Here is a 15,146-nt window from a genome sequence, read left to right as displayed (position 1 = left end):
AGGGCCTAATGAATTTATTTCAATTGACTAATTTCCTTATATGAACTGTAACTCAGTAAAATCTTTGAAATTGTTGTATGTTGCTTTTATATTTTTGTTCAGAATAGAATTGTTAAGTAGTCTTCTCATGTTCATTTAGTCCTAAGGCAAGGAACAATAGGGAGAAGTGTAAAGGTTCAAAAAAGGTACGTGTGGCATCCAATTTCTTCCTTCTGTTACATTACAGAACGATAATTTAAGGAAGGCAAGAAGGGATACAAATAAAACTACACATGAAATTTAAAAGAATGCATCAATCTACAGTGTACATAATATGCTGTACTTGATATTGAGCTGGTTATCCATCAGATGTGAAAATAATTCAAAAAGGTTTTGCAAACTCTTTTACATGAGGCTTTTAGTGTACAGTACCATGCTTTCCTACTCCTATTGTTGTAGTTCTTTTTATCATGGATTTTGTCTGGCAGTGACATTTGTTATTGCCTCACCGAGGACTATTTGGGACGAATGTCAAATCAGTGTCTGATATTTACTATTATAGTCCAAAGAGTTACAGTTAATCATTATTATAAAAACGTAAACAGATAGATGCACGTCTGGCTGGAAACTGTTATCGGTAGCTATCGTTGAAGACATTTGATGGACATCACCAATTTATATTAGCACCATATCTCGGGTTCAAGGTAAGACCAAGATGCAGACTGTAGAAGTAACAATGTTTATTGTAGCAAAAGGGGCAGGCAAAGACAGGTCAAGGCAGGCAGGGGTCGAAGATCCAGGGTAAGGCAAAGGTACAGGACGGCAGGCGGACTCAGGGTCAGGGGCAGGCAGGGTTCAGTAATCCAGAGGTGGAGCAAAGGTACAAGACGGCAGGCGGACTCAGGATCAGGCAGAGAGGTCAGGTGGGCAGGTACAGGGTCAGGACAGGCAAAGGTCAAAAACCAGGAGGACGAGGAAAGAGAGGCTGGGAAACGATAGGCGCTGCCAGGAAAAACGCTGGTAAGCTTGAACTAACAAGACCAACTGGCAACAAACAGACAGAGAACACAGGTATAAATACACAGGGGATAATAGGGAAGATGGGTGACACCTGGAGGGGGGTGGAGACAAGCACAAGGACAGGTGAAACAGATCAGGGCATGACACACCAGTCAAATTCCAATGTATAGTCCTGCAAACACTTTCACTTGTAACTTCCAACTGAAAGCAACATTGCATTGATTGTATTGGCTGTCTGTCTACCTATATTTTTTATCTATCTACCCCCAACGATTTCTTTTGTTGGGTACGTTCGATGTTTGTCCGAAATCAGCAAAAAAGATCAACAAAAAAGGCAAACCGACTTTGATCAAGTGCTTCAGTGTTTGTGTACTACCTTAATCTCGTAGCAATTTTCAGTATTATATAATGATTTAAAGAGCAGACAAATAACAAGTCACAACTCCAAAGTCCAGTGAGCAGCAGACCAGGTCAGACCACGTCCTTTAACTCCTACCCTGTTTCAACCTAAACTGGATCCTGCCCTGAGTTGGTGTGAATTGGAGTTGGATCTCTATAGCCCTCTATGAGGGTGGAGTGTAGACTGACTGATCAATCGACTGGTGTATTGAAAAGGAGAGCTATTAGTATGTACTGGTTTAGCCTAGTCGCCAGATTTGAACGTGTTTTAGCCAACCCCTCTTACTTCCCTTGCCATCCCATACATTCAGTATAACAACAAATACGACAGAGTTGGCTAAAGCATAAACCAATCTGGCAACCGGGCTGGTACTGGTTAGGCCTTCTTCAGAGCCCTGCGCAGGTCAGTGTAGAAGTTGATGAGGGTGCTGGCCATGGCTGTGTCCACGGCAGACTGGGGGATCATACCCCGGAGGTCTGTCTGAATGTACCCTGTCAGGAGGCTCTGGGCTGCGGTGGTGGTGCTGTCTGGGGTGGGCACACAGAACCAGCCACATGGGTGGTTGAAGCCCCGAACATAACTCTGGTGCTGCTCCTCATGCTCCACACTGATACCTGGTGGAGAAAGAAGTGGTCAGACAACTTCCTGGAGTGGCATTCCGGGTCTCGCTAAAATAAGTTGACCCTGCATATAGACCTTGTGGAAAGGAAAGATAAAAAATGTACTCCCTAAAGTTTAGAACAATTTTAATGTTTCAGTTAAACACAACTTTTGGAAATTGAACAGAAAGAGAAACACCTACACAGACACAGAGCTATTACACACAGACACAGAGCTATTACACAGAGCTATTACACACAGACACAGAGCTATTACACACAGACACAGAGCTATTACACAGAGCTATTACACAGACACAGAGCTATTACACACCTACACAGAGCTATTACACACAGACACATAAATATTACACAGACACAGAGCTATTACACACCTACAAAGAGCTATTACACAGACACATAGCTATTACACACCTACACAGAGCTATTACACACAGACACAGAGCTATTACACACAGACACAGAGCTATTACACACCTACACAGAGCTATTACACACCTACACAGAGCTATTACACACAGACACAGTGCTATTACACACCTACACAGAGCTATTACACACCTACACAGAGCTATTACACACAGACACAGAGCTATTACACAGACACAGAGCTATTACACACAGACACAGAGCTATTACACACAGACACAGAGCTATTACACACCTACACAGAGCTATTACACACCTACACAGAGCTATTACACAGACACAGAGCTATTACACACAGACACAGAGCTATTACACACCTACACAGAGCTATTACACACAGACACAGAGCTATTACACACCTACACAGAGCTATTACACAGACACATAGCTATTACACACAGACACAGAGCTATTACACACCTACACAGAGCTATTACACACAGACACAGAGCTATTACACACCTACACAGAGCTATTACACAGACACATAGCTATTACACACAGACACAGAGCTATTACACACCTACACAGAGCTATTACACAGACACAGAGCTATTACACAGACACAGAGTTATTACACAGACACAGAGTTATTACACAGATACATAACTATTACACAGACACAGAGCTATTACACACAGACACAGAGCTATTACACACCTACACAGAACTATTACACAGACACAGAGCTATTACACAGACACAGAGTTATTACACACTCAGAACTATTAGACAGACACAGAGCTATTACATATACACAGAGCTATTACACAAACGTAGAACTATTACACAGACACAGAGCTATTACACAGATGCAGAACTATTACACAGACACAGAGCTATTACACAGACACAGAGCTATTACACAGACACGGAGCTATTACACAGACACGGAGCTATTACACAGACACATAACTATTACACAGATGCATAACTATTACACAGACGCAGAACTATTACACAAACGCAGAACTATTACACAGACACAGAGCTATTACACAGACACAGAGTTATTACACAGACTCAGAACTATTACACAGACACAGAGCTATTACATATACACAGAGCTATTACACAGACACAGAGCTATTACACAGACACAGAGCTATTACACAGACACAGAGTTATTACACAGACTCAGAACTATTACACACAAACACAGAGCTATTACACACAGACACAGAGCTATTACACAGACACAGAGCTATTACACACAGACACAGAGCTATTACACACCTACACAGAGTTATTACACAGACACAGAGTTATTACACAGATACATAACTATTACACAGACACAGAGCTATTACACAGATGCAGAACTATTACACAAACGCAGAACTATTACACAGACACAGAGCTATTACACAGACACAGAGTTATTACACAGACTCAGAACTATTACACAGACACAGAGCTATTACATATACACAGAGCTATTACACAAACGTAGAACTGTTACACAGACACATAACTATTACACAGACACAGAGCTATTACACAGATGCAGAGCTATTACACAGACACAGAGCTATTACACAGACACTGAGCTATTACACAGACACAGAGCTATTACACAGATGCAGAACTATTACACAGACACAGAGCTATTACACAGACACAGAGCTATTACACAGACACAGAACTATTACACAGACACATAACTATTACACAGACACGGAGCTATTACACAGACACAGAACTATTACACAGACACAGAGCTATTACACAGAAACATAACTATTACACAGACACGAGCTATTACACAGACACAGAGCTATTACACAGACACATAACTATTACACAGACACAGAACTATTTCACCTACACAGAGCTATTACACAGACACAGAGCTATTACACAGACACAGAGTTATTACACAGTCACAGAGCTATTACACACCTACACAGAGCTATTACACAGACACATAACTATTACACAGACACAGAGCTATTACACAGGCACATAACTATTACACAGACACAGAGCTATTACACACATACACAGAGCTATTACACAGACACAGAGCTATTACACAGACACAGAGTTATTACACAGACTCAGAACTATTACACAGACACAGAGCTATTACATATACACAGAGTTATTACACAAACGTAGAACTATTACACAGACACAGAGCTATTACACAGATGCAGAACTATTACACAGACACAGAGCTATTACACAGACACAGAGCTATTACACAGACACAGAACTATTACACAGACACATAACTATTACACAGACACGAGCTATTACACAGACATAGAGCTATTACACAGACACAGAACTATTACACAGACACATAACTATTACACAGACACGGGCTATTACACAGACACAGAGCTATTACACAGAAAACATTTCCTGGATCACAGTCTTTAAATATCAAACCTGTGAGGCTGTTTGGGATTCAGCATTTTAGTTAGATACTAATACTGTAGTTAGAAGAAAGTAGTGAACACCAGACTCCTTACACACAACACTTTTGTATTCATTATGCTACCTTCCCTTGTGGTTCCATAACTGCACATTGCTACTCACCGCAGGACAATAGTCCATCCTGGTAGTCTGTGGTGTAGGAGAAATCAATAAACTCTCTGGGAGCTATGATGTTCCACAGCTGGCCTGCAGTAGTGTACCTCATCACACAACAGCCCTGCAGACAGACAGAGATAAACATTGATTCATTTGGGATTCATTTGGGATAACATGCTAACTGTGACAAAGCCCTCTTATATCACCTAATAAGAAGATGGAAAATCATTATTCTGACAAATTGAGTAATATTTAGGGCAGTGTGGGCAGTACTTAAGTGTGGTAAAATAAGAATTACACAAATAAAAAACTGTGTGCAGTCTACATGTATCTTCATGAGAGAAATAAGATACTTTTGCCATTTGATCAACTTATCAAAGAAAACTTAAGGGATGATGGGTTTACCTGATCAAGGGTCTCTATTATGTCCATTGCTGTCATCAAACTATCCCAGTCTAATCGATAAGGCCCAGGGCGTATGTAATCCACTATTCTATTGGGGTTATCGTCGACCATACCCTGGGCTTTATACCTGCAAGATAAAACCATCACACATCAGATCAGACAAATAAACCTTCCCACTGGGTACACATTGGTTGAATCAACGTTGTTTCCACGTCATTTCAATTAAATTATGTTGAACCAACGTGGAATAGACGTTTAATATATGTATGTGGCCAGTGGGTTCCTTTTTCTTTTCCATCAATAAAAGGGAATGAATTGACTGCAATATGGCTAAAACACAGAATATAGGCATGATATTTGTGATTTCATGCCCAGGGTCATTGCTGAAAGAAGGCCCATACTTACAGATAGCCATGAAACTCCTCTGATGACTTTCTCCATACCGTGACATCTTTCTACAATGTAAGATTACAAAAAACATCAAGATAGTGGAAACCCCATAGAAGCAGAAGAAACAGTCTGGTGCCAGCGCAGTTTTGCACAAACAAAATGAGCTTAGGAGGAATTGAAAGTGTAAGTGGTTGAAGATAGCATATGGTGTGTGGTATACATCGTTTCCAATCAATTAACTTTTGAGCCTACAGTATAGGAGGTGATTAAATAGACTGTGAAAATACTCTATCACCCACCGATTTCTTGGCTACCCTCCACTCATTCTCATCCAGGCTATGGTAAGACATGAGAGTGTTCTGCAGTCTGGCTGTCAAAGCACTGGGTTCTTGCAAGCTTCCCATTTTGATCCTATTCAAAACAACTTCAAACATCAATCCGCATTGTATATTATGAAACATAGGCCTATAGCAATTATGAGCAAATCTATATTCATGGCTTATTTAGCACAGCTCAATTACCAGAATATTGTACTCTTTTTAAAGCTGATATGCTCAATTCAAAAGAGAAAACAGCGGCACAGTTTGCCCGACCTTAAAAAGCCAGTTCCTTTTGGTGAAATCTGACACCCCAATACCGCACAGTTAAATCAGACAGTTATCGCTCAGCTCACATAAGGTATTTGACCGAATAGTCCTTACCTTTGAATGGTGTTGCAATTTACGATAGTGGTTCAGTTTTCATGTATTTATAGTAGACACATCTGCAAACAGTGAGCGAAAATTTTGTCCCTGTATGCGAGGGCTCCTCTATCACCCAATCAGAAGTGTAGTCGTTTCCTGTGTTTGGTATGTTCCGTGTTCCTATTGGTCAGATGCTTTACTGTATATCGGACCATCGAGTGGGAGTAGTAGGCGAGTGTGGAGAGTTTATATGAACCTGCATGAATAGGTGCGCTCCTTTTGAAAGCTAATGTGTTAAACGGCACAGGTGGAACCAGGGATCTGTATAAACCCTGGATTGCTGATGCTATGTATTGGCCAATGGTCCATGCTATCTGTGGGACATCCCTACCCAATGAAGTTGAAATTGAAAATGGTTAAGGTAAGGGTTAAGGTTAGGATTAAGGTCAGGGTTAGGTACGGTTTATGGTCATGGTTAGGGAAAGGGTAAGAGTTAAGGTTTAGGGTTTAGTTGCAAGGATTCTGGATTGCACCAAGGAGAGGATTTGCCAAACATTCTTTTTTTGTAAAAAAAAAAAATTGTATTATTAACCCATGCACCACCACCCCTCTTCGGAGGACACATATCTTGTTTGTTTTTTACAGCTTTTGTCACGTTCCTGACCTATTTATGTTAGTTTGTTATGTGTGTTAGTTGGTCAGGACGTGAGGTTGGGTGGGCATTCTATGTTTTCTGTTTCTGTGTTGGTTTTGGGTTGCCTGGTATGGCTCTTAATTAGAGGCAGGTGTTTGGCGTTCCTCTAATTAAGAGTCATATTTAGGTAGGCGTTGTCACAGTGTTCGTTGTGGGTGATTGTCTTCCGTGTCTGTGTCTGTACACCACGGCGGGACTGTTTACGGTTTGTTCGGTTTGTGTAGTCTATGTTTCCTATTCGTGCGTTCTTCTTGTTTTATGTAAGTTCGTCGTTTAGGTCTGTCTACACCGTTTGTTGTTTTTGTTAGTTTAGTCAAGTTCGTGTTTTCGTTAATAAAATATGTCATTTCACTACGCTGCGCCTTGGTTCCCTCAATACTCCTCCTCTTCAGATGAAGAGGAGGAGGACTGCCTTTACAGCTTTTCTGCTACATATACATATATTTTATATATACATATACATTTTACATATACATTTTACATACACATTTTGCATACACATCATTCATGGTACTTTTATATAAAGCAATCATATAACAATAATACATAACATAAACTCTTTAATCTCACCCCTCAGCCACTCTCAGCCCTTCCCATCTATCACCATAGACCACCCTCGTTTGTTTTCCATGTGCCATATATTTTTTAATTGTGCTGTTATATTTTTTACCTTTCTAATCGTATAGTATCCACAGATTGAGAGCTAAAGATGAAAACCTTTCCTATGAGTATAATTATATTATTTATTGACTGACTATGGCTTTCCAAATCGCCCAACACTGCTATTTGTAAGTGTCACGATCGTCAATGGGAGAGAGTGAGGACCAAAATGCAGCGTGTGGAAAGTACATCTTCTTTATTTAAGAAAGAAGACGAAAACGAAACGAACACTATACAAACTAAACAAAACAACAAAACAGACAACCGTGAAGCTATTCAAACATAAGTGCTGACACTAAACACTTAGGCATAGACAATTACCCACAAATGCATGATGCCCATGGCTGCCTTAAATATGGCTCCCAATCAGAGACAAATGAAAGACATCTGTCTCTGATTGAGAACCACTCAGGCAACCATAGACATACCTAAACACATTCACTCAACCATAGACATACCTAGAAACATTCACTCAACACAAACTCATACACTACACCCAACACCCCCTTTACCATCTAACCACCCAAAACGACAAAACACAAACATTCCCCATGTCACACCCTGACCTAACTAAAATAATAAAGAAAACAAAGAATACTAAGGCCAGGGCGTGACAGTAAGGTACATTTTAAATTAATGTTGTGATTTTTTTTACCATTCCTGAACCTGTGACCAGAAAAAAACTACACAGGGGCAATGCCAGAATAAATGATCTAGTGATTCTGTCTCTTCGCAGAAAAATCTACAGAGCTGAGATTGTTGTATGCCCCATATATACAGTGGGGCAAAAAAGTATTTAGTCAGCCACCAATTGTGCAAGTTCTCCCCTTAAAAAGATGAGAGAGGCCTGTAATTTTCATCATAGGTACACTTCAACTATGACAGACAAAATGAGAAAAAAAATCCAGAAAATCACATTGTAGGATTTTTTATGAATTTATTTGCAAATTATGGTGGAAAATAAGTATTTGGTCACTTACAAAACAAGCAAGATTTCTGTCTCTCACAGACCTGTAACGTCTTCTTTAAGAGGCTCCTCTCCTCCACTCGTTACCTGTATTAATGGCACCTGTTTGAACTTGTTATCAGTATAAAAGACACATGTCCACAACCTCAAACAGTCACACTCCAAACTCCACTATGGCCAAGACCAAAGAGCTGTCAAAGGACACCAGAAACAAAATTGTAGACCTGCACCAGGCTGGGAAGACTGAATCTGTAATAGGTAAGCAGCTTGGTTTGAAGAAATCAACTGTGGGAGCAATTATTAGGAAATGGAAGACATACAAGACCACTGATAATCTCCCTCGATCTGGGGCTCCACGCAAGATCTCACCCCGTGAGGTCAAAATGATCACAAGAACGGTGAGAAAAACACCCCGAAACACACGGGGGACCTAGTGAATGACCTGCAGAGAGCTCGGACCAAAGTAACAAAGCCTACCATCAGTAACACACTACGCCGCCAGGGACTCAAATCCTGCAGTGCCAGACGTGTCCCCCTGCTTAAGCCAGTACATGTCCAGGCCCGTCTGAAGTTTGCTAGAGAGCATTTGGATGATCCAGAAGAAGATTGGGAGAATGTCATATGGTCAGATGAAACCAAAATAGAACTTTCTGGTAAAAACTCAACTCGTCGTGTTTGGAGGACAAAGAATGCTGAGTTGCATCCAAAGAACACCATACCTACTGTGAAGCATGGGAGTGGAAACATCATGCTTTGGGACTGTTTTTCTGCAAAGGGACCAGGATGACTGATCCGTGTAAAGGAAAGCATGAATGGGGCCATGTATCGTGAGATTTTGAGTGAAAACCTCCTTCCATCAGCAAGGGCATTGAAGATGAAACGTGGCTGGGTCTTTCAGCATGACAATGATCCCAAACACACCGCCCGGGCAACGAAGGAGTGGCTTCGTAAGAAGCATTTCAAGGTCCTGGAGTGGCCTAGCCAGTCTCCAGATCTCAACCCCATAGAAAATCTTTGGAGGGAGTTGAAAGTCTGTGTTGTCCAGCAACAGCCCCAAAACATCACTGCTCTAGAGGAGATCTGCATGGAGGAATGGGCCAAAATACCAGCAACAGTGTGTGAAAACCTTGTGAATACTTACAGAAAACATTTGACCTCTGCCATTGCCAACAAAGGGTATATAACAAAGTATTGAGATAAACTTTTGTTATTGACCAAATACTTATTTTCCACCATAATTTGCAAATCATTTCATTAAAAATCCTACAATGTGATTTTCTGGATTTCATTTTCTCATTTTGTCTGTCATAGTTGAAGTGTACCTATGATGAAAATTACAGACCTCTCTCATCTTTTTAAGTGGGAGAACTTGCACAATTGGTGGCTGACTAAATACTTTTTTGCCCCACTGTATAGCATTCTGTTGCTGGCAAGAATTTTGTATAATCATTTAAATGAAAAAACTCTAAGTGTTGAATCAAGTGTTGTTTTTTGGACCAGTTCATAAACCATGTGCCATGGAATCGGTACATCGAAAATCTCTTCCCATTTATTTTGCAACCTGTATGGCGCAGCTGTCAACATTTCTGTCCTCAAATAAAATAAAATAAAATTTGAGGGCCTCCCGGGTGGCGCAGTGGTCTAGGGCACTGCATCGCAGTGCTAACTGCGCCACCAGAGTCTCTGGGTTCGCCCCCAGGCTCTGTCGCAGCCGGCCGCGACGCACAATTGGGCTAGCGTCGTCCGGGTTAGGGAGGGTTTGGCCGGTAGGGATTTCCTTGTCTCATCGCGCTCCAGCGACTCCTGTGGCGGGCTGGGCGCAGTGCGCGCTAACCAAGGGGGCCAGGTGCACGGTGTTTCCTCCGACACATTGGTGCGGCTGGCTTCCGGGTTGGAGGCGCGCTGTGTTAAAGAAGCAGTGCGGCTTGGTTGGGTTGTGCCTCGGAGGACGCATGGCTTTCGACCTTCGTCTCTCCCGAGCCCGTACGGGAGTTGTAGCGATGAGACAAGATAGTAATTACTAGCGATTGGATACCACGAAAATTGGGGAGAAAAGGGGATAAAATTAAAAAATAATAATTAAAATAATTAAAAAATTAAAAAATTCAGCCAATTTGTATCGTTAATATATGGAAGGCAAATAAGTTCCCTACCTTCTCCCTTTTTCACTTGCCTCCTCCATTATTGTGTTCATGCTGCAATCAGTTGGTTATAATTTTTTTATTGAGCAAACGTTCCCATATATTTTTGATAGCTGCACATGTGACATAACTTCTCCGTTTGTATTCATAATATCATTAATAAATATAATACAATAAAAATAAATCCATAAAGAATGTTTTTTTATTAATCAGTATATTTGAGTTTAACCATAACATTTGTTGTAATATTTGTTCTATCATTTCTGGAGGATAAAACTGAAATTGTAAGCAGCTTTATATGGCTTGTTGAAGAAAGGAAGATACTGTCAACAAAATAAAATTTTCAATTAGTTGGAAATGAGAAGTTGTAATCTGTATAAAGGCAAAAAGGCCATTTTTGAACAATGGATGACCCTTTCTTAATAATCTACTGGTGAACCATTTTGGGTTTAAATATAATGTCACGCCCTGATCGTAGATTGCTTTGTATGTTTCTATTTTTGGTTTGGTCAGGGTGTGATGTGGGTGGGTATTCTATGTTGTAGGTCTAGGTTTTCTGTTTCTGTGTGTTTGGCCTGGTGTGGTTCCCAATCAGAGGCAGCTGTCTATCATTGTCTCTGATTGGGAGCCATACTTAGGTAGCCTGTTTTCCCACTTTTGTTTGTGGGTGGTTGTTTTCTGTTTAGTGTATGTCACCTTGCAGAACTGTTTCGTTTTCGTTTTTTCCTCGTTGTTATTTTGTGTAGTGTTCAGTTTTGATTAAGTTATTATCATGAACACTTACCACGCTGCATTTTGGTCCTCTTCTCCTTCTCCAGACGACAGTCTTTACATATAATTTATGTATGAGTGATGCTTTTAGTGAGAGGTTTAAAGCTTTAATATTTAATAATTTTATCCCCACAAACTCATATTCATAATATAAATAGGCACATTTAATTTTGTCTGGCTTAGCATTCCAAATAAAACAAATAATTTTTTGCTCATATGATTTAAAAAACGAGTCCTCTGGAGTAGGCGGGCCATTAGTAAGTAAGTAAACTGTTATACGATCAAAGAGTTAATCAATGTGATTTTTCCAAAAATAGACATGTATTTACCTCTCCATGGTTGCAGAATCTTATCTATTTTTGCAAACTTTCTATTGAAATTGATTGTGGTAACTTCATTTATATGATTTGAGATCTGAATACCAAGTTGTCTACTTCACAATTCGCCCATTTTCTTGGTAAACTACCAGGTAGTGTAAACACTGTGTCTTTTAACAATCCAATACGTAATATGTCATAATTAATATGTCATTATTAGGTTTTAGTCCAGAGAGGCTAGAAAAGTGATCAAGATCTTCAATGAGACTGTGCAGGGATCCAGAGTCATTGGCACTTTTGTTTTTATCCCCTGGATTTCTAACCCCTTGATGCTCATGTTGGATCTAATTTTAATAGCTAGCATTTCAATGGCCATAATAAACAGATATAGAGACAATGGACAGCCTTGTTTAACTCCTCTTAAAAGCTCAATACTTTCTGAAAAGTAACCATCATTTACAATATTACATCTGAGGTTGCTGTACATAACTTTAAGCCATTGTATAAGAGATTCACCGAAATTAAAGTAATCCAAGCATTTAAATATAAATACTTTATCAAACACCTTCTCAAAATCTGCTATGTGTAATGGATTTCCTCTTCGTCTGAGGAGGAGTAGCAAGGATCGGACGAATGTGCAGCGTGGTAAGTGTCCATAATGAGATAGTTAATAAATCAACAGAACACTGAACAAAATAACAAAAGTACAAACTGTCACGCCCTGACCTGAGTATTCTTTGTTTTCTTTAAATATTTTGGTTAGGTCAGGGTGTGACGAGGGTGGTTTGTGTGTTTTTGTCTAGTCTAGGGTGTTTGTACTGTCTAGGGTTTTTTTGTAGACTTATGAGGTTGTGTTCATTCTAGGTGTTTATGTAAGTCTATGGTGCCTAGATTGGTTCTCAATTAGAGGCAGGTGTTTATCGTTGTCTCTGATTGGGAACCATATTTAGGCAGCCATGTTCTTTGGGTATTTTGTGAGTGATTGTTTCCTGTGTCAGTGTTTGTGCCACACGGGACTGTTTCGGTTTGTTCACGTTTATTGTTTTTGTATTTGTGTTCATGTTCAGTTTTCCCTATTAAAACATGGACACCTACCACGCTGCGTATTGGTCCGATCCTTGCTACACCTCTTCAGAGGAAGAAGAGGACGACAGCCATGACAGAATCACCCACCAACCAAGGACCAAGCAGCGTGGTATCGGGCAGCAGCGATCGCAGGACTCCTGGACCTGGGAGGAGATTCTGGATGGAAAAGGACCCTGGTCGCAGGCTGGGGAATATCGCCGTCCCAAAGCAGAGCTGGAGGCAGCGAAAGCTGAGCGGCGGCGATATGAGGAGGCAGCACGGCAGCGCGACAGGTACGAGAGGCAACCCCAAAAAATGTTTTTGGGGGGGCACACGGGAGTGTGGTAAGCCAGGTAGCAGACCTGAGCTCACTCCTCGTGCTTATTATAAGCAGCGCGTTACTGGTCAGGCACCATGTTATGCGGTTAAGCGCACGGTGTCGCCAGTACGTGTCCATAGTCTGGTGCGCTATAGGGCAGCCCCCCGAAAGTGTCATGCGAGTGTGGGCATCCAGCCAGGGCGTATTGTGCCTGCTCAGCATGTCTGGTCTCCGGTACGCCGTTTCGGTCCAGGTTAACCTGCGCCGGCTCTGCGTGCTGCGTCTCCGGGGCGCTGGGAGGGTGCAGTGCGTCCTATGCCTGCGCTCCGCTCGAGCCGGGCAAATGTGGGAGTGGAGCCTAAGGGAGAGGTGCATGTAGTAGGCACTAGATCTCCAGTGCTCACCCACAGCCCGGTTCAACCTGTGCCTGCACTCTGGAGAGTCCGGGCTAGAGTAGTATTCCAGCCTGGGGGAGTGGTGCCAAGGCTGCGCACCAGAACTCCAGTGCTCCCCCACAGCCCGGTCCTTCAGCTGACCTCCTAACACCAAGCCTCCTGTAGGTCTCCCCAGCCTGGTGGGTCCTGTGGCAGTCCCACGCACCAGGCTGTCTTTCCGTCTCCTCCCTACAGGTGTGCCCGTCTGCCCAGCGCCGCCTGCGCTGCCCGTCTGCCCAGCGCCATCTGAGCTGTCCGTCTGCCAAGCGCCGCCTGCGTTGCCCGTCTGCCCTGCGCCGCTAGAGCCGCCCGTCTGTCAGGAGCCGCTAGAGCCGTCCATCAGTCAGGAGCTGCCAGAGCCGCCCGCCAGTCAGGAGCTGCCAGAGCCGCCCGCCAGTCAGGAGCTGCCAGAGCCACTCGCCAGTCAGGAGCTGCCAGAGCCGCCCGCCAGTCAGGAGCTGCCCCTCAGTCAGGAGCCGCCCCTCAGTCCAGTGGGGCCTTTAATTAGGATCTTAGACCCTAGGTCGGAGGCGAGGGTCGTCCCTCTGTAGAGGCCCTTGAAGAGGGAAATGACTATGGTAGAGTGGGGTCTACGTCCCGCACCTGAACCGCCGCCATGAATGAGGCCCACCCGGACCCTCCCCTTTAGATTAGGTTTTTGCGGCCGGAGTCCGCACCTTTGTGGGGGGGGTACTGTCACGCCCTGACCTGAGTATTCTTTGTTTTCTTTAAATATTTTGGTTAGGTCAGGATGTGACGAGGGTGGTTTGTGTGTTTTTGTCTCGTCTAGGGTGTTTGTACTGTCTAGGGTTATTTTGTAGATTTATGGGGTTGTGTTCATTCTAGGTGTTTATGTAAGTCTATGGTTGCCTAGATTGGTTCTCAATTACAGGCAGGTGTTTATCGTTGTCTCTGATTGGGAACCATATTTAGGCAGCCATGTTCTTTGGGTATTTTGTGGGTGATTGTTTCCTGTGTCAGTGTTTGTGCCACACGGGACTGTTTCGGTTTGTTCACGTTTATTGTTTTTGTATTTGTGTTCATGTTCAGTTTTCCCTATTAAAACATGGACACCTACCACGCTGCGTATTGGTCCGATCTTTGCTACACCTCTTCAGAGGAAGAAGAGGACGACAGCCATGACACAAACAAACAACCGAAACCGTCCCGTATGGTGCAAACACTGAAACGGAAAATAACCACCCACAACACACAATTGAAAACAGGCTACCTAAATATGGCTCTCAATCAGAGACAACGAAAAACAGCTGCCTCTGATTGGGAACCACACCAGGCCAAACACATAGAAAA

The 15,146-nt window shown here is 42.4% G+C and overlaps 1 protein-coding gene and 1 long non-coding RNA gene across 5 annotated transcripts; one reads left to right on the top strand and one right to left on the bottom strand.

Moving 5' to 3' along the window:
• Positions 1–702: 702 nt before the first annotated feature.
• On the bottom strand, positions 703–6,615 carry stard4 (StAR-related lipid transfer (START) domain containing 4). Of its 4 annotated transcripts, XM_055874089.1 has the most exons (7): positions 6,486–6,615; positions 6,084–6,195; positions 5,800–5,849; positions 5,395–5,521; positions 4,996–5,110; positions 1,890–2,013; positions 703–1,023 (listed from the first exon to the last, which is right to left on the bottom strand). In XM_055874089.1, exons 2-7 carry the CDS (start codon positions 6,186–6,188, stop codon positions 1,011–1,013), a joined length of 534 nt encoding a protein of 177 aa, XP_055730064.1. In that variant the 5' UTR covers positions 6,189–6,195; positions 6,486–6,615; the 3' UTR covers positions 703–1,010. The 4 variants fall into 4 exon arrangements, with proteins under 4 accessions (XP_055730064.1, XP_055730063.1, XP_055730062.1 ...); XM_055874088.1 differs by having other exon boundaries at positions 703–2,013; positions 6,084–6,208; XM_055874087.1 differs by having other exon boundaries at positions 703–2,013; positions 6,486–6,614.
• A 21-nt stretch (positions 6,616–6,636) lies between these two features.
• On the top strand, positions 6,637–14,912 carry LOC129818321 (uncharacterized). The gene is made up of 2 exons (XR_008753931.1): positions 6,637–6,888; positions 13,085–14,912. It is a non-coding gene; the product is annotated as an uncharacterized LOC129818321 (long non-coding RNA).
• Positions 14,913–15,146: the final 234 nt, after the last annotated feature.

Source organism: Salvelinus fontinalis, chromosome 21 (genome assembly GCF_029448725.1).
Source record: "Salvelinus fontinalis isolate EN_2023a chromosome 21, ASM2944872v1, whole genome shotgun sequence".
NCBI lineage: Eukaryota > Metazoa > Chordata > Actinopteri > Salmoniformes > Salmonidae > Salvelinus > Salvelinus fontinalis.
The sequence above is the reverse complement of the archived record's forward strand: the minus strand, read 5'-3'. Positions and strand labels throughout refer to the sequence as shown.